At 46.5% G+C, this 19728-nt stretch overlaps 1 protein-coding gene across 3 annotated transcripts in view; it reads left to right on the top strand.

Annotated features, from left to right (window-relative positions):
* DYNC1I2 (dynein cytoplasmic 1 intermediate chain 2) overlaps window positions 1-19728 on the top strand; it is a 142758-nt gene that overhangs the window by 111817 nt on the left and 11213 nt on the right. For all 3 annotated transcript variants that reach the window (XM_044303201.1, XM_044303199.1, XM_044303200.1), the window contains 3 exons: window positions 6351-6464; window positions 9251-9384; window positions 14614-14758. In XM_044303201.1, the coding sequence (XP_044159136.1) occupies window positions 6351-6464; window positions 9251-9384; window positions 14614-14758 (393 nt within the window). The remainder of the gene's footprint in view (window positions 1-6350; window positions 6465-9250; window positions 9385-14613; window positions 14759-19728) is intronic.

Genomic DNA, 19728 nt, shown 5'->3' with positions numbered 1-19728 from the left:
GGTGCTAGATACCTTAAACTTCTTACAGGTTACTTCAAAGTCCCACTTTTGAATAGCTGACCCTACCGTCAATGGCTCACCTCTGAGAGATTCGCAGATATCAGTGACCCGAGTTAATTTCAAAAGGTCCCCTACCCTGAACTCTGAAACAGATTCCCACACAGGATTAGTCTCCACAATTCTACTTGAAAGGACATAGGGTAATGTATTAAGGGGAGCAATAGGGGACAGATCTCCTTTGCTCAGGTTTAACGCCGGTGACCTCTGACACTCCTTAATAGTGTTTTTAGTTATAACGCTTATAATTTCCTGAGGATTGAAAGTTAGAGGTTTATGCCACAACAAGTGAACACTATTATTCCCCAATACCTCTCTTTCAAAGCGTACATGCAAGGGGTTGTCTCCAGATCTAGTTAAAGTCAACCATCTCTCTAGGTGGATAGCTTGAACATATGCAGAGATATCTGGCAAAGAGATTCCCCCATGCCTCTTCTTCCTTGTAAGTAGAGAGTAAGGTAACCTAGCTTTTTTGTTCCCCCATAGAAATTTCCCCATAACTGATCTCAATCTGTTCAGGAACGATCCGGGAATAGCTATTGGGAGGGAGCGACACATGTATAGTATTTGGGGTAGGATGTATGAGGTCAAAACATTTTTCCGTCCTAACCATGAGATCCTAGGTAATAAGGATTTATTCAGGAACGCTTGCACTTTTGTTAATAACGGAGTGTAATTAAGCTGGAACAGTTGGGTAGGATTGGCTGGAATCATAACACCCAAATATTTAATCGCAGAGGGGGGCCACTTAAAGGGGGACATACCTCTAATCTTACTCAATTGTGAAGGGGTTAGAGAAACTCCAATGGCTTCAGACTTTTCCAAATTAATTTTAAAGTTGGAGATCTCCCCAAAGGCTTTAAAAGTGACCAATATTTGCTTCATTGCTTCGATAGGGTTGGTGACTAACAACAGCAAATCGTCAGCAAATGCTGCCATTTTCTGCGTATCTCCCTTGAATTTGATTCCCTTAATACTAGGATCTTGCCTGAACTTTAATAGGAGCGTTTCAAGAACTAATATAAACAGAGATGGGGAGAGGGGGCATCCCTGTCTGGTACCGTTCCTAATAAAGAAGGGATCAGACAGTGTACCATTAACTAAAATACGGGCCGTGGGAGCTGAATATAGGGAGAAAATCGCCCTGACAAATGCATCAGGGAAACCAAATGCCAGTAAAGTACTACGCATGAAAGGCCACCCAACCCTATCGAAGGCCTTTTCAGCGTCTGTCCCTAACAATATTAAAGGCATATTTTTCTTTTTGGCATAACAGACTGCATTCACCACTCGGCTAACATTGTGCCTGCCTTCTCTGCCGGGCACAAACCCCACCTGCTCCTCGCCCACTAAACCGGGTAACAGACCTGCTATGCGATGACTTAGCAATTTAGCCCACCATTTTAAATCTGTGTTGAGGAGCGAGATGGGACGATAGCTACCGCACTCTTCAGGATCCTTCCCCTCCTTGGGAATGATAGTAATAGTCGCTTCCTGGGCCTGTGTAGGGAGAACAGAACCCCCAAGAAGGGAATTGCACATCATAGTGAAGTGTGGAATCAATATTTCTGCAAATTTCTTATAATACACTATAGGGAAACCGTCTGGTCCTGGGCTTTTCCCAGATGGAATGCTATTGAGAACCTTGGTGACCTCCTCTTCAGTAAACGGTTTCAGTAGATCCGTCCTGTCCCCTGCAGACAAGGCAGGCACATCAATAGATTTCAGGAAATCATCTATGTTATTTTGCAACATTGCAGTATCCCTGGCTTCTTGCCCACCCTCTCCTTCCAGATTGTACAGCGAAGTATAAAACTTGCAGAATTCTTTCGCTATGGCTGGTGTAGCCGTTAGTCTGTGGCCTTCTTTAGATTTAATGACTGGAATAAAGGACTTATTCCTCTGGGACTTTAGCAGATTCGACATTAATTTAGAGCCCTTATCCCCATGCGAATAATATTTAAAGCGCAAAGCCTGTAGTATTTTAGCGGATTTAATGTTCAGGTTGTCCTTTAACTGTGATCTTAGGGATTTTAGCTGATTTAAAACCTCAAACGTCTGAGACTTTTTATGAAGCCTTTCCAGTGTGGAAATCTGCAAAAGCAGAGAGTTTATCATCTGTGTTCTCCGTCTTTTAACTCTTGCACCTATGCTGATAAACTCCCCCCTTATTACAGCTTTGTGGGCCTCCCACACTATCGGGCAGGACATCTGAGGGGTTGCATTTAAACTAAAATAATCCAGGAGTACCTTCCCAATCCTATCTTTATGTTCGTTTTCTTCCAGAAGGGTGGTATTGAGCCTCCATGACCAGGACCTCACAGGCATACCATCCAGCACTACCTTCAGACTCACCGGGGCATGATCCGATATTGTGATCGACCCTATGGAGGCTTCCTTAACTCTGGGAATAACAGTATTAGATAAAAACATATAATCAATGCGCTGGTAGGAGCCATGCACTTTAGAGAAAAAGGTAAAGTCCTTCTCCTCTGGGTGAAGCAATCTCCAAACATCAGATAGGCCCATATCTGCCAAAGCCAATTGTAATCTACGCTTCTGTCTTCCCGAAAACTGGGACGTGGCAGATGTGGAGTCCATCTCATGATCGAGTGCCAGGTTGAAATCCCCCCCTAGTACTAAAGTCCCTTCAGCGAACTGTTTCAAGGAATTTAAAGCCTGTATCAGCCATTTAATTTGGCCCTTGTTTGGTGCATATATAGCCGCGAGGGTGACCATTGAGTTCAATACCTTCCCTTTAATAAATAGGTACCTGCCGTTGGGGTCGATTAATTTCGCTGTTGATTGGAATGGGATATTCCTACTAAAACCAATGGAGACCCCCCTAGATGCCGAAGAGTGAGTGGCATGGTGCCAATCTGGAAACTGTTTACTGGACATATTGGGAACATGGTCATGTCTGTAATGCGTTTCTTGTAGAAACACAATATCTGGGTTTTCCTTTCTGAGTGTGTGGTAAACTTGGCTACGCTTCTGCGGAATGTTCATTCCGTTCACATTAAGTGAATATAGTGTGATGTGCGCCATTTCTAGAATACTGGGTATCTGGACCAAACTCCTCCCTAATATCAGTGAACCAGGCATCTCGACTCGAAAAAGTAAAATAAAACGACATTAAGACATAAAGAATACATATAAACAGAATGAAAGGACTTCTCAGTCCCATAGGCGCTGTACAGCGCAATGGTGTGGTTACATTTTGCGAATAAGAGATTGGGGGAGGGGACATAGGTAAAGACTACTAGAAAAAATTCTAGATGAACCACTCACCCGACCTCTTATACAATTCCATAAACTGACCGATTAACATTAATACTTCAAGGATTCAGAACTTGTATCCAAGGTATGGGCCAAGCTATGCTGTTCCTCCACCTCCAAGGCCCAAGGAGATATTACATGAACTAAACCTCTCTCTCAGTACCGAGGCATACCAAACTGAGCGTCTAACCAGATTGCTAGCAATAGTTGGAACTGAACAATCTTAACAGTGACAACTTTAAATCTCTACCACTAAAGAGCATATACATAGTGAGTAGTTAAACAAGTATTCTCTCTGGAACAAGCGACTACCATGAGAGAAGCTAGACTTCAACCTCCTGTGTCAGGAGACAACAGATCAGTCCCCCAATAGCAGTTTCTTCTTTGAGTTCTTATGCTTAGGCGTGTCACGCCAAGGTAACGGGCCGGAAAGCTTGGGCAGCTTCTCCATGTTAGCTGAAGGTAGCCAGGAAGGGATATCCAGGGGTGAGATCTCCAGGGCCTCCCATAGCTTGGTAAGATCATCCGGGTGCCGAACTACTATTTGTCGGCCGTTAATAGTGGTACTCAGACCAAACGGGAAAAGCCATCTCATGGGCAGCCTCCTCTCCCTCAATACTGCCGTGAGGGGTTTCAAGGCCTTCCTTTTTGCCAACGTGCTTGCCGCCAAGTCCTGAAAGAGCAGGATCTTGTTCCCCTCAAAGGATACCTCTTCTCTCTCTCTTGCCGCTTTGAGCACTGTAGATGTATCGAGGTAGTTCAGCAAGGCACAAACGATGTCCCTGGGCGGTTCACTTGCAGCAGGCTTAGGCCTAAGCGCTCTGTGCGCCCTTTCAATGATGATACTCTCGGCCCGCTCTGCTCCCACAAGTATGACAAATATCTGTTTAACACTGTCCAGCAACGCTTCTGCCGCCACCGATTCTGGGACCCCTCTTATCCGTACATTTTTTCTTCTCCCCCTATTCTCTTGATCCTCTAAATGAAGGAATACACTGTCCACCTGGGAGCCCAGTGATCTCACATGGCCTTGTAGGCCCTTGCTATGCTGTACCACAGCTGCTTGAAATTCCTCCAGCGCTTCAACTCTCTGCCCCACGTGTGTTACCTCAGTTCTGATGACCGCCAGCTCCGTTAGCACAGGGGATAAGGCTTGAGCGAGAGACTGCTGAAGTGACTTCTGCAGAAAGGCTCTTGTAATCGGAGCAGGATCCGGTTCGTCAGGTACATCTGAGGGAGCGCAGGAGCTTGCGTCATCTGAATCCATATCCAGGGCTGCCGCAATGTCCTCGGCCGCCGCCATCTTCCCTCTGAGTGCAGGAGACGCCGTCCTCTTGAAACGGTATTTCTCCAGATCTCCATGCGATTTCCTTGATTTCGTCGCCTGAGTGACCTCTCCACCTCTCTCCTTGTTAGGTTTGACCATTTTGATATCGGTCAGAGCTGATTAAAAGGCTGTAGATCGGGTGATATGGTGAGGAGCTCAGAGCTCACACGTCCTCCACCATGCTCAGTTGGCTCCGCCCCCCCGGTTCTCGTACTTTTAACACCTACAGACATGCGATATTGTATCATTTTCCTCAATAAATAAAGGGGTTCACAAATGTTCGAACATCGCTATATATTAGGCTACTTTCACACTAGCGGCAGGACGGATCCGACAGGCTGTTCACCCTGTCGGGTCCGTCCTGCCGCCAGACTGCCGCTCCGTCCCCATTGACTATAATGGGGACAGGGGCGGAACTCCGGCAGTACACGGCGAAAGGCCGCTGGACTAAAAGTACTGCATGTCCGAGTTTTTAGTCCAGTGGCCTCTCACTGCCGTGCTGTGCCGGAGCTCCGCCCCCGTCCCCATTATAGTCAATGGGGACGGAGCGGCAGTCCGGCGGCACAGCGAAATAGGGGCTGTTGGATCCATCCTGCCGCTAGTGTGAAAGTACCCTTAGATAGATAGGCTGATAGATACTATCTATCTATCTCTATATATATATATATATATATATATATATATATATATATATATATATATATATATATATATATATATAATGTGAGAGATGCATAGATAGATATATTTTTTTTATATAGTACTATATATATATTTCGGTTGAAGTTAAATGGGTTGTTAATTAAGACAATTTCCACAGGATAGGTGATTAGTGTCTGATCAGCGGGTGCCCAACCATTGGGACCCACACTGATGTCAAGAACATGCCCTAAATCTTCCATTTAAATGGAGCAGCTGTCCCACGTGCATGTTGCTGCTCTGTTCAGCTCTCTGGGGCTGCCAGATATGTCCAAGCACTTATACTTGGTTATCGCCAGCAGTCCCATAGAGTTGATTAGAGCAGCGGGCACACGGGTATGTCTGCTGCTCCATACCGCCAGGGAGCCCAGGCCTCCATTCTTGCAATCAGCGGGGGCCTCTTATGCCCTGTCCTGTGGATACAGGATAAGGGCTCATGCACACGACAGTATTTTGCGTTCAGTATACTGGACGTTTTTTGAGCTCAGTATACGGAACATATACTGAACCATTCATTTCAATGTTTCAGCAAAAAATACTGAAGTGTCTCAGTGTGCATTCCGTTTCAGTATTTCCGTGCCGTGAAAAGATAGAACATGTCCTATTCTTGTCCGCAAATCACGGTGCTTGGCTCCATTCAAGTCAATGGGTCCCTAAAAAAAAAGGAACACATACGGAAATGCATCCGTATGTCCTCCGTATCCGTTCCGTTTCTGCTGAACCATCTATTGAAAATGTTATGCTCAGCCAAATTTTTTCTATGTAATTACTGTATACTGTATATGGCATACGGAAAAACGGAACGGAAACGGAAACACAACGGAAACAAAAAACGGAACAACGGATCCGTAAAAAACGGACCGCAAAACACTGAAAAAGCAATACTGTCGTGTGCATGAGGCCTAAATTGTTTCTATGGAACAGACCCTTTATGTTGGTGACTCAATAAATGCACAGCATTAACTATGAACTATGTTTCGTCTTTTAGCACCCCGTGTACTGTGTTAATGTGGTTGGCACACAGAATGCCCACAATCTGATCAGTATATCAACAGATGGCAAGATCTGTTCATGGAGCCTCGATATGCTGTCTCAGCCACAGGTAAGTCAAAAGTGAAAAAACAGTTTTTACTATGTGAATGAAACAAGTAAAACGCACAATTTAGCCCCATCCCCACAGACCTTCGCTAAAAAATTACTTAAAATAAAGGACTAATTTACACCTTTATTTCTATAGGGTGTTCTCTTCATGGACACTGGTCCAGTTTTTCTTAACCCAGTAATTACCTGCTATTCCCATAGGTAACTGCATCCGGCCATGTTACCTGGAGTCGTTGCTTTTAGACTGGCCTAACTTCTAATGTATGGAAAGGCCTAGTCCACTAGATCGGATTCCTCTCTTTCCATTCTGGCTCATAGACTGAGCAGGGGGAACGCACAAATGGACAGGGGTTCTCTTCATGTGCCGACTCTTTTTTTAGGCAGTTCCCTGATAGTTCTCAATTCTAGATAGAAAGCTTAAAAACATTTTCCAGTTTTATGAGGGTGTATTGTGTGTAACATCTGCAGATAATAGTGAACTTTTCCCTACTGTGATAAATAACGGTCAGTCCTCCGGGGATCAGATTGCTGATTGAGCAGCCCCGTGTTACTGATACACTTGATACTCCTCCGTGAGCTCATCGTGAGATCACTAGGATGATGAAGCTCCTGCTAAAGCTTGGATGAACACAGCGCCATTTGTGAGGGACACTGGAGCTATTTGATCACAATAGGAGGATCCGTTGATTTTATTAAGAACAGTACTATTAGACGTATCTGTGTCTCTTTACTGGTAAATCGGTTTATTAAAACCTGGAAAATATCTACTATCCCAAGTCTTATTGCACATACCTTCACCAGTCCAAGACTGATCACAGAATCGTTCTCCTATAAAAATAAATTGCTGGAAAAACCAGTAGCCAGTCAGTATCATACCTCCTGACAGTCTGACCATAAAGAGGTGTCCAGATATGTGTTAGAGGACCTGTCCCCTCTCCTGACATGTCTGTTTTAGTGAATAATTGTATTCCACGTGAAAGGGAAATTCTGAAATATTTCTTCGTATGACTATATTTTGCCTTCTTTTTCTTCTTCTGTTCTTGCTAGAAGTTTATGGATGAAGGTACAGATGGGAGTTACCAGTTGTGGGGTGTCCCTGCACAGTCTAGCCCTGTCCAACCAGTGCTGCCAGTAGCTGACTGTGCAGGGATACCTATAACTGGTAATACCCATCTGTACCTTTTATCCATAACCTTCTAGCAGGAGTAAGAGAAGAACAGAACATCATAGTCATAAGAAACCATTCTCCAGGGCTGTTACTACACAGGGAATGCAAGTCTCTACTAAAACAGACATGTCAGGAGAGGGAGGTCACAGGTCCCCTTTAAAAGGGGACAAGTGGCAGAGCTTTGAATATATCAGCTGTTCGGTAGTGTGCCGGTACAGCTTCTGTTACAACCCCCAACCATATCCTCCCCCTGATGTTTGAATGGACAAAAATTGCCAGTTATCCAGCAGTACTGGAGTAGGGACTATGTTACTACATAACTGGGAAGGTTCTGTTAGCAGCCATACCATATTAGAGGATATTGGGAATGTAGGGGGTCTTGTTATAGCATCAGGTGGGGGGATCTTACCACTTGTTAGGTAATTAATGTTATTCATAGGGACAATCACTTTAAATGGGTGGTCTGAGTGTTTAATACTGATGACCTGTCCTAAGGCTAGGTCATCAGTATGTGATCACTGGAGATCTGACAGCTAGCACCCTTGTTGATCACCTGTTTGAAGAGGCAGCGTACCCAGCACTGGATAGTGGCTGTGCTTGGTATTGCAGCCCAGGACCATTTACTTGAATGAGACTGAACTGTGCCTAGGTCATATTACCAATAAACATCACATCACAGGCCTAAGAGGCGCAGCTGATCAGTCAGACCCCCACTGATCAGATACTGATCAGCTATACTGAGAATAGGTCATCAGTATTAAATACTGGACAACCCCTTTAAGGCCAGACTCACAAGTCTGTATTAAAGATCGTCCATGTTGGCTGTAACAAACATAAAATTTTGAATACCCATTGTAGCTGCTGACCTGGAGACCATTGTCTCTAATAGTGTCCAGGTCCGTGTCCTGCGAGACACCGACCACAATGGTGCATGCTCTGAGTTTCTCTGCATGGACCCTCAGTCCATGCGGAAAAACAGACATGTGAATTGCACTATTCAATTTTATGGGTCTGTTACACACCCAGGTAGTACAGAGACGTGATTTATGTTCATGCAAATCAGGCCTTAAAGGGGTATTCCAGTTGTTTGAAGTTATCCCCTATCCCGACACCGAGTACAGTGATTGGCCCTCTCCGGAACTCACATAGAAATGAATGGAGCCGCCACACGCTGCCCAACCAGTTGCTCCATTCATTTCAGGGGGGGGTACAGGGCCCCCATTCTCATGACTGGTGAGGGTCCCAGCAGTAGGACCCCCAGCGATCTAAGTTATGCCCTATCCACAGGATAGGGCATAACTTCAAACAACCGGAATGCCCCTTTAATCTCCTGCCCTTACTGCATGTTTCATACTTTTGACATGCCCATGACCGTATATAACTTGACCTAACCCTGTGACATTTATTTTTGATATTGACGTGTTTTTGGTGCAATGAAAGAATCAGTCTTGAATCTCAGATTTGTGTGATATATTTGTGTCACTATTCCTTCATGGCTTTTATGTAATGTTTGTAAAGCTCAAATGTAAGTCTGTAAGTGGGCTGCAGTCATCATGTGGCAAGGAGAATACATTACACAGAGCCTGAGAATATATTGTTTGCCCCCTACTTCTTTCCAGGACAGCATGGAGTTAGTTCACAAGCAATCGAAGGCCGTAGCTGTCACCTGTATGTCCTTCCCAGTGGGAGATGTCAACAACTTTGTGGTGGGAAGTGAAGAAGGTTCTGTCTACACAGCATGCCGTCATGGAAGGTAGAATAAAAACTTCAAATTCACTTTTTTCATGCAGTGCATAGAGCTGACAAGGGAGAGGCCTCCATAATGCCTCCCTGAGTGACACACATCGTCAAGAAGAGATTTCTGGTTAAATAAAGGCACCACATGAAGAGCTCTGCTTCATTCTGTATAGCTTTTTATTTTTTTCCCAAGAAGTGGTCAAAATCAAACATAAAAAAATATTGTGGAAAGTCCCCAACCTTGCAAATCATTTAAAGGCCTTGATGAGCACAAAGCATTTTTATACTGTATCTCAGTGGTGCCCAACCATATTTCGTCTGAGGCCGCACTAGACATGGCATAAATTTTGCGGGCCAGAACCAGGTAGCTTTGCCAGAAAGAAATGCAAACACTGTTAGGGGGCACGTGTGAGCATTACTAAAATACATAATACGTAGGCCTTCAAATCTGTGTTGGAGGCTGCATTTGGCGCCTCTGTTGCAGATTCTGTCGAAAGACCAGACAAAAAAGCCTTGTATGCAGCACTTTTGTGTCCGGTAAAAAGACAGGATACTGAACGGATCCCATTATAGTCGGTGGAGTCTGTTCAGCTTCTTCCCTGAGGGGTGACAGGAGGAGGGGGGAGCAGGGTCACTAGTGGGGTGACAGGAGGAGGGGGGAGCAGGGTCACTAGTGGGGTGACAGGAGGAGGGGGGAGCAGGGTCACTAGTGGGGTGACAGGAGGAGCAGGGTCACTAGTGGGGTGATGGGGGAAGGGGGAGCAGGGTCACTAGTGGGGTGACAGGAGGAGGGGGGAGCAGGGTCACTAGTGGGGTGACAGGAGGAGCAGGGTCACTAGTGGGGTGATAGGGGAAGGGGGAGCAGGGTCACTAGTGGGGTGATAGGAGGAGGGGGGAACAGGGTAACCGGGGACCAGTGACATGAGTCCACGGCTCCTTACCTCTCCAGCAGCCCTGTCATGTTTCCCAAGGTCCTCGGGCAGCGCGTCTCGCTCTCCTTACAACAGCCACCCCTGGAGCCGGCCCCTCCTCCTTCCAGCTTTCGCCAGCTTCCCCTGCTGCAGGACCTGTATTCCTGCAGCGCCTATACCAACCAATAACAAAGCTCCTTGCTGTAAGGAGCTTTGCTATTGGTTATTTCAGGCACAGGCACTGCTGTATATCAATGTGCGGTCAAATGAAACCGTATTGGGAGATTTTGAAAAGATTTGCTGCGTCCCGAACATCTAAATTGTAAATTTGTAAACTCTTACTGCTGCAACACAAATACCATCCCCCACCGCCCAATTTACAATGATCACTTTTTCCCTGGGAGGGACATGATAGTTAATTTTTAGTTAAATTTTTTTTTTTTTTTTTTTTTTATAAACATTTTTAAAGAATTTTCAGTGGTTTCAATGCCCATGTTACTACGTATATTGCAAAAATGCAAAGAGGTAACTTCCAAGGAACCATCTCGCTAGCGGCCACCTTGTGAAATGTGCTCCCTATGAGTCAAAATCCATGGGTACAGCTTAGGTAGGGTACTGGCTCTTTTTTAAAGAGACCAGCCCTGTGTGGAGACTTAAAAGGTTTATCCAAGACTAAAAAAATGCCCCCTATACGCCGGGCCCCTCAAAGTGAATGGAAGGGCTCCATGTAATGTAGACCTAATGGCAATGATTCATGGGAAAAAACATATGCTAAGTGGTATCCCCTAAAGCAGGGGTGTCAAACTCAAATTCATCGGGGGCCGCATCAGCAGTTTGGTCATCCTCAAAGGGTCGGTTGTATCGGACTTATGGGGGATCTGTGGGTGACACTTATGGGGCATCTGTGGGTGACACTTATGGGGGATCTGTGGGTGACACTTATGGGGGATCTGTGGGTGACACTTATGGGGGATCTGTGGGTGGCTCTTATGGGGGATCTGTGGGTGGCTCTTATGGGGGATCTGTGGGTGGCTCTTATGGGGGATCTGTGGGTGGCTCTTATGGGGGATCTGTGTATGACACATATATAGCATCTTATGCTGTGTGTCATCCACAGATACCCTCCATAAGTGTCCCTGTAGTGAATGACCCTCAATACACGGGCTGGGGGCCGGCATCTGCTTTTATAATAACAGCGGGGCCCGTGCAGTGACTATTCTACTACACGGGCCCCGCTCACTGTATAATGATGCTGTGTATTACCGGTACTTACAACTACAAGCGCTAGCCGAGAGGAGGGAGGAGGAAGGCCGGGAGGACAGGCGCTGGCAGCGTGAGTCATACGTCATGCGCCCACGCCGCCTGCTTCATTCATAAAGTGGGCGGCGCGTGACGTATGACTCACACTGCCAGCGCCCATCCTCCCAGCCTGCCTCCTCCCTCCTCTCGGCGAGCGCTTGTAGTTGTAAGTACCGGTAATACACAGCGCTCATCGGGGCTTTTTTTCTCAGAGAAAAGGTGGTGGAACTCACCCCCACCCCTACCCACCCCTAGGACCGCCCCCTAAAACCGCCCCTTTAGAGAACAGGGATGCAAGTAAAATTTGGGGGGGCTATAAAAGTCCAGCCCAGCAAAGAAACCCCCCAGATGGGGATGGCACTGTTAATGGGGGATCTGGGGATGGCATCCACAGATCCCCCATCCTATAACAGTGCCATCCACAGACCCCCCACCCCATAACAGTGCCATCCACAGACCCCCCCCACCCCATAACAGTGCCATCCACAGACCCCCCCCACCCCATAACAGTGCCATCCACAGACCACCCCCACCCCATAACAGTGCCATCCACAGACCACCCCCACCCCATAACAGTGCCATCCACAGACCCCCCCCACCCCATAACAGTGCCATCCACAGACCCCCCACCCCATAACAGTGCCATCCACAGACCCCCCCACCCTATAACAGTGCCATCCACAGACCCCCCACCCCATAACAGTGCCATCCACAGACCCCCCACCCCATAACAGTGCCATCCACAGACCCCCCACCCCATAACAGTGCCATCCACAGACCCCCCACCCTATAACAGTGCCATCCACAGACCCCCCACCCCATAACAGTGCCATCCACAGACCCCCCACCCCATAACAGTGCCATCCACAGACCCCCCACCCCATAACAGTGCCATCCACAGACCCCCCACCCCATAACAGTGCCATCCACAGACCCCCCACCCCATAACAGTGCCATCCACAGACCCCCCCCACCTCATAACAGTGCCATCCACAGACCCCCCCACCCCATAACAGTGCCATCCACAGACCCCCCCACCCCATAACAGTGCTATCCACAGACCCCCCCACCTCATAACAGTGCTATCCACAGACCCCCCCACCCCATAACAGTGCCATCCACAGACCCCCCACCCCATAACAGTGCCATCCACAGACCCCCCACCCCATAACAGTGCCATCCACAGACCACCCCCACCCCATAACAGTGCCATCCACAGACCCCCCCACCCCATAACAGTGCCATCCACAGACCCCCCCACCTCATAACAGTGCCATCCACAGACCCCCCCCACCTCATAACAGTGCCATCCACAGACCCCCCCACCTCATAACAGTGCCATCCACAGACCCCCCCCCACCCCATAACAGTGCCATCCACAGACCCCCCCCCCCACCCCATAACAGTGCCATCCACAGACCCCCCCCCCCACCCCATAACAGTGCCATCCACAGACTCCCCCACCTCATAACAGTGCCATCCACAGACTCCCCCACCTCATAACAGTGCCATCCACAGACCCCCCCCCCCCCCCCCCCCCCATTGCTGCTCCAGTACAGACTAGTTATAAAATGTGTACAATTAATAAGCATTCTATTCATGAGGCCCCCTCTGCAGTAGAACATTCAATATAGCCACATCATACTCACAGGGCTGTTATCTTAATGCTGGCCGGCCGGGCAGACGAGCGGCAGCGTCACGACTGACGTCACATGCCTGCGCCGCCTCCTTCATTCAGAAAGTAGGCCGGGCACATGACGTCAGTCGTGACGCTGCCGCTCGTCTGCCCGGCCGGCCAGCATTAAGATAACAGCCCTGTGAGTAGGATGTGGCTATATTGAATGTTCTACTGCAGAGGGGGGCCAAATGAATAGAATCCTTATTAATTGTACACATTTTATAACTACTGGAGCTGGGGGCCGGAGCACAGTGAACGCACCGGCCCCCAGCTCCTCCTCCCAGTCCCTCCCCGCTGATACATCGCAGCCTGCGATGCTGGAGCATGGCAGGCTGCGATGTCAAAAGGTGGCGGAACGCCGTTCCGGTGCGTTCCGCCAGAAAAAAGCCCTGCCGCTCATTATGCGATTTATTATCACTTCCTGCAGGGGCCGCCTGCAGGAAGTGATAATAAAAGGTGAAGGCTGGCGGCAGGCGGCGGCTACGCGGGCCACATGACGAGGTCTGGCGGGCCGGATTCGGCCCGCGGGCCTTGTGTTTGACACCCGTGCCCTAAAGTATCAGCCAGCTAGAATCCTACTCTGTTCTGATGTGGGGCAAGCACCCCAAAACAACGGTCTTTGGATGCATATTTGGTTTAGCTATTTTCCCTGGTCATGCCCCAAGTCTTAAAAAGTCGATGCTGACTCACGCTTTTACAAAGTGGTGCTAGCTAAATGGTTCTCTTTAATTGGGAGATGCCTCTTTGCATACTGTTTTCCCATGGAGCATTGCCGATAAGTCTGTATACCATGGAGTACTGCCAATAGGTGTCCATACAGGGTTGGTGTCTTTAAGGAGAGCCAGTACCCTACCTAAGCTATATTGAAAAAAAAAAAAATCTGGCCACTGAGATTCATAATAGGCTAACACATTCTGTTTTCTATAGATCACTTTTCAGCAGTCATCTCATTATCATCACAGGCAGGTGCCACCTCTATGCTTGTATAACACAGGATCGACCAGTCACAGCTCCTCTCCTCCCCCTCTCTGTAAAATGACCTCAGATCATACAGCACATCCAGAACACTATCCCAAGTCAATGAGTCCTCTCCAGACTATACGTTTTGTATGGTCCACGTGGCTGCTATAAAGCATACCTCTAGATGCTGTCAACAGCAAATCGGGCAAGATGGCCACCCCATAATCCTGTTCGGGAAATAGAATAAAAAAATGTATAATCCGAAAATAAAAACAGAGTAGAAAAAAAGGATTATGTATCGGCATCAGATTTTATTTAGTGAAAACACTCGTGAGCCGTTTCCCTTTACAGCTTCTAGCACAGTTTTTATACTTTGTGCATTGTCTTGTCATTGCAGTAAAGCCGGTATAAGTGAAATGTTTGAAGGACATCAAGGACCAATTACAGGGATCCATTGTCACTCCGCTGTGGGAGCTGTGGACTTCTCCCACCTCTTTGTCACCTCGTCCTTCGACTGGACGGTAAAACTGTGGACAACAAAGGTAATGTAGGACTTCTCTCATTTGAAAGAATAAACCCCGTACATCTGCATGTTCTATATGAATATACACTGAGAACCTGTTGTGAGAGCGTGGTCGTCCTGTACTGATCTGCAGTATTTCTGGTTAACAGCAGTCATATATCTGCAAGTTGTCATTGGAACAGATTGTTGACAGATTACACCATTAACAGTTTATCAGATCTGTAGCCTGAAGTGTGTGCTGAAAGAAATATTTCTTACTGTATATCTGATTACTGTACATTACCTAGTACAGGCATGCCCAACCTGCGGCCCTTCAGCTCTTGCAAAACTACAACTCCCAGCATGCCTGGATAGCCTACAGCTATTAGGGCATGCTGGGAGTTGTAGTTTTGCATCAGCTGGAGGGCCACAGATGGAGCATCCCTGACCTAGTATAAAGCCAACCTTTCCAGAATGCATATCTGCATAGGGTTTGTATATTCTTCTGTATGTATGGGTTTTCTGTAGGTACTTTGCTTTTATCTTACACCCCCAAAAAATTCACACAGGTTTATTGATCTATAATATTGGTTTGTATCTGCGATAGGAAAATTTGTGCGCCACATTGCGGACTAGGACTGACAGGCTCTGTATAGCGCTTCAGAATGTAGGAAATAAGAAATGTGAAATTTCACCTAAGCTAGCTTTGTACAGACACTGATCAGGCAGGGGGTGCTGCTGTTATCAGCTCAAAATCCAATATCATTGTAAAAGCAGCTCTGAGCTATAAAGGTCCTTTACATGGCCCGAGGTAGCAAGCGCCTGACAGTCGCTTACTCATCAGTGGAGGAAAAATCAGCATTTAGATGCAGCGATCTCCTCCACCATATGAGGGGGGGGAGATTGCTAATGCCATCTCTTGTCGCCATACAGAGTTATTGTTTGCCGGCAGCAGGGGCGGACTGGGAACTTAAAGTGGCCCTGATACAAAAAACTAAAAGTGGCCTCATGTTGTAGGAGGGTTCAAATTAACAGAAGGTGGGACAACAGAAGTAAGTGGGGTCAGCAATACTATAGTGCAGGACAAAATAACGCCCTAGCAGAACCAGATACCACAGTGCAGCACAATATACTGTCCTAGCAGAACCAGATACCCTAGTGCGGCATGATATACTGCCCTAGCAGAACCAGATACCCCAGTGCGGCACGATATACTGCCCTAGCAGAACCAGATACCCCAGTGTGGCACGATATACTGCCCTAGCAGAACCAGATACCCAGTGTGGCACGATATACTGCCCTAGCAGAACCAGATACCCCAGTGTGGCACGATATACTGCCCTAGCAGAACCAGATACCCCAGTGCGGCACGATATACTGCCCTAGCAGAACCAGATACCCCAGTGCGGCACAATATACTGCCCTAGCAGAACCAGATACCCCAGTGCGGCACAATATACTGCCGCCCACCCCACAGTGTGAAGCTGTATCATCCTCCTGAGGACGACAATATCATTGAATTCAGGAGGGACCCTGCGGCCACTGGCCAAGTGCATAAGTGCCTGATGCTCCTGCATTAATTAATGCATCAGATCTCTACGTACCTTGCTGACGGCCAGGAGGAGGCATCAGGAAATTTCCCTGTAGGTTCTATGGGCAATCCGCCCACGGCTGGCAGCAGAGTGCAGTTTAGACACTATGATTTTCTGCTGGTAAACTATGATGAACGAGCGTTTAACCTGTTCATCGGATAATCGGCGGCACCTTTACACTGACATCTTATTGCTAACGAGCGTCCGTGCAAACCCTCATTAGCAATAATCTGCCTGAACATCGGCACGTGTAAAGGGGCCTTAATACACTCTGTAGTATTGAGTAAAAGGATAGCACTTCATAGGGCTACATACGTCGGACACAACGTGTAACCATGCTTGCGCTTTGAAAGTAATCCATTGTAGTAAAAGCTGCTGCCAAAGTGTCACCCTCCCAGGATCCCATCCCGGAGCCAGTAGAAGCATACAAATGTGGAGGATGAAAGCAGGGAGTGTCTGGGGTTGGTGCTGCTCATTGGACTGATGGATTCTGACAATCCCCGTCTTTATCTATAATGCAAGCTGTATCTCAGGATCAGCAGGAGCTGAGAAAGGCAGTGTACTTATGTAGGTGGTGAAACCCTCTTCTTTACAAATGGCAGTCCACTTGACTCCGCAGGTAACATATTGCAGATAGCCATACATTTGGTCCCAGTAATTTTATGTTCTATTTAAATTTCAATCTACATAATACAAAAGCAAGCTATGAAGTCAGGTCGCCTCCTTTTGATTAAAGGGAATTTCTTTTCACTGAATAAGTTATTCAGCACAAATAAAAAAATAAAAAATGTTCTTGCCTAATGCAGGATTGTTGGAAGCACAGGGGGTTGCTGTTCCCATTTATTCATTAATTAAGAATACTGTAGGTGGTTATAAATGAAATAATTCAATTTACCGCGGGAAGAGAAAAAGAGAATTCGGCAGAGAAGGAAAAGATTTCATGTTGTTAAATGCAACGTATAAATAAATGGCAAGAATCCGTGAAGTGCAAGCTAATACAAATGATCGTAATTATGGTTTTGTAAATGTAAGAGTTGTTAATTGTAAATTGCTCGTTGTATTCGCAGGCATGAGTCTCTCTGAATATTCCCTCACTGGGATCTGATTGTGACCCCCCCCCACTCCCTTCCCCCATATTGTACTTCTCGCTTTCCTGTCAAGCGCACGAGAAAATAATTTTGCCGAAAGATGACATTCAAAAATGTTTAGTGTGTGCATAAAAGATATTTCTCTACAATCATTATGAAAAAAGTGCATTTTAGACAGAATAATACCACCAGCTTGCTTCCATGATGCTCACCTGTCACTCATGGCGGCAATTCCTTCAATAAATTGTTTGTAAGTGTAGCAATATCACTACTTTGTGAAGGAGGTAATTAGGCAGAAAAACAGGAAGGTAGCAATCTTCAAATGTAAGTATTAGTGCTGCTTTAGATAGTAAAATAACCTATGTAGTACACACACATTGCACTCACACCGCTATTCCCGTACTCTGCGGATAGGAAACCAATAATCATGCTTTGAGAAAATATTGCCTGCGCACCAAAATAAGGTTTTACGACCAAAATGAAACACCTCTCTGATAGTTGTGCCTGGTCTCTTACCAGACTTTTAAAAGGGAATCATCTCTACGTATCATAACATTAGCAGGTAGTTACATTGCGGCGTCTAGCGCTTCTTACGATATTACCATCAAAATTACAAACCAAATGTTTGCCGTGTTCTCCCGTGTCCGATCATCTGATTGAAATGAAAACAAGCGTTGACACCTGTGAAGTATAAGCATTTCAGTTGTTTTATTGCCTTTCCCATTGTGTTTGTTGCATCTAATATGGCCACCATTAGAGCCCCGATAAGAGTAGTTTCACATTAGCGTTAAAGCTCTCCGGCAGGCAGTTCCGGCAGAGTTCATTGCACCCTGTATAGCCGGATCCTGCGTATTCCCGCTGGAGCCCATTGACTATAATGGGACCTGGTGGGGATCAGGCTGGTGTTAGGCATGAGTGTCAGGATTTGGCCAGACAAAAACAAGTTCAAGCAACGGTTTTTGTCCGGCCTAATGCTGGAAACAAGCGGGATCCCTGCCGGGTCCTGTTATTGTCAGTGGGGTCTGGGGGTGCTCCGGCCCTGTCCAGCTATGCCGGCAGAGGTAGTTCTTACCAGTCTACGGCCTCTTTCCAGTTGTCCCAGACTCCTGCCTAATTATATATTATACATTGCCAATTCTGGATTCTGGGACAGCTGGATAAATGCTGTTGTGCAAGATCTTTTGGTGACCATATTGGTAGTCATGTTGCTTAAAGGGGTTATCCAGTAATTGTACATTGATGACCTATCCTCGGGAAAGGTTATCAACATCAGATCGGCGGGGGTCCGACACCTGGAACCCCTGCCAATTAGCTTTGAAACTGAAGTCACCATACATTGGTCACATGACCTACTTGCAGCCTAGCCCCATTGAATTGAATAGGGCTGAGCTGTAATACCAAGCACAGCGACTATACACTGTACCGTGCTGGGAGTCGGCTGTGGTCACAGAAATAGCTGATTGGCGGGGTGTCAACACTCGGACCTCTGCCGATGTGATCAGGATCTATCCTGAGGATAGGCCATCATTAGCTTTACCTGGATAACCCCTTTAAAACAGATCTAAATAAAGCCTTCCTCCACCCATAGACTACCATGTGAAAAAAAAAATAACATTTACATTATTCCATACCGTTTTTTGTGGTATACCAATGTAAATCAGCCTGACGGAGGTGAAAGGGATGCTCCTTTGGCCTCCAATCAGCTTAATGGTTGCTTAGCATGAACATCAGAAACTTTTCCCTTGCATACATACCAAGTGAAGGCCAAAAGCATGATGTAAACTCCAAGTAATGGCAAAAAAAAAAAAAAAAATGTACAAATAACTTGACAGAGGGGATGACTTAATTACCTATATTTGCCAGTCAACTTTTTGGTCTGGTACAAGTGATCAGGAGCAGTGTAAGGAGGTTGTGTACAAAGAGCTTTCCCAAAAATGGTTTCCGTTTTTTCGATATGTGCTAACTAGGAGACCTCTCGCCATATATATCTCTTGAGTTCGTAAATGAAAAAACTCAACCTTCTGGTCAACCAGTAAAAGTGACAAAAACAGTTTTCAAAGCTGAAAACAAGGGCAGCCCATAGCAGTCGGTCTATTCACAGCTGTTAGAAAATTAGATTTTATTGATGATGCATCCTAGTCTGCTCTGCCCTGTGTGATCTTTAATTCTTTCACCCCCTATAGAATCTGCTTGAAAATAATTGTCCCTTTGTTTTAGGCCTCATGCACACGACAGTATTTTTTGACGGTCCGCAAAAACGGGGTCCGTGACCGTTTTTTCGTCCGTGGGTCTTCCTTGATTTTTGGAGGATCCACGGACATGAACAAAAA

Source organism: Bufo gargarizans, chromosome 8 (assembly GCF_014858855.1).
Source record: "Bufo gargarizans isolate SCDJY-AF-19 chromosome 8, ASM1485885v1, whole genome shotgun sequence".
Taxonomy (NCBI): domain Eukaryota; kingdom Metazoa; phylum Chordata; class Amphibia; order Anura; family Bufonidae; genus Bufo; species Bufo gargarizans.
The sequence above is the reverse complement of the archived record's forward strand: the minus strand, read 5'-3'. Positions and strand labels throughout refer to the sequence as shown.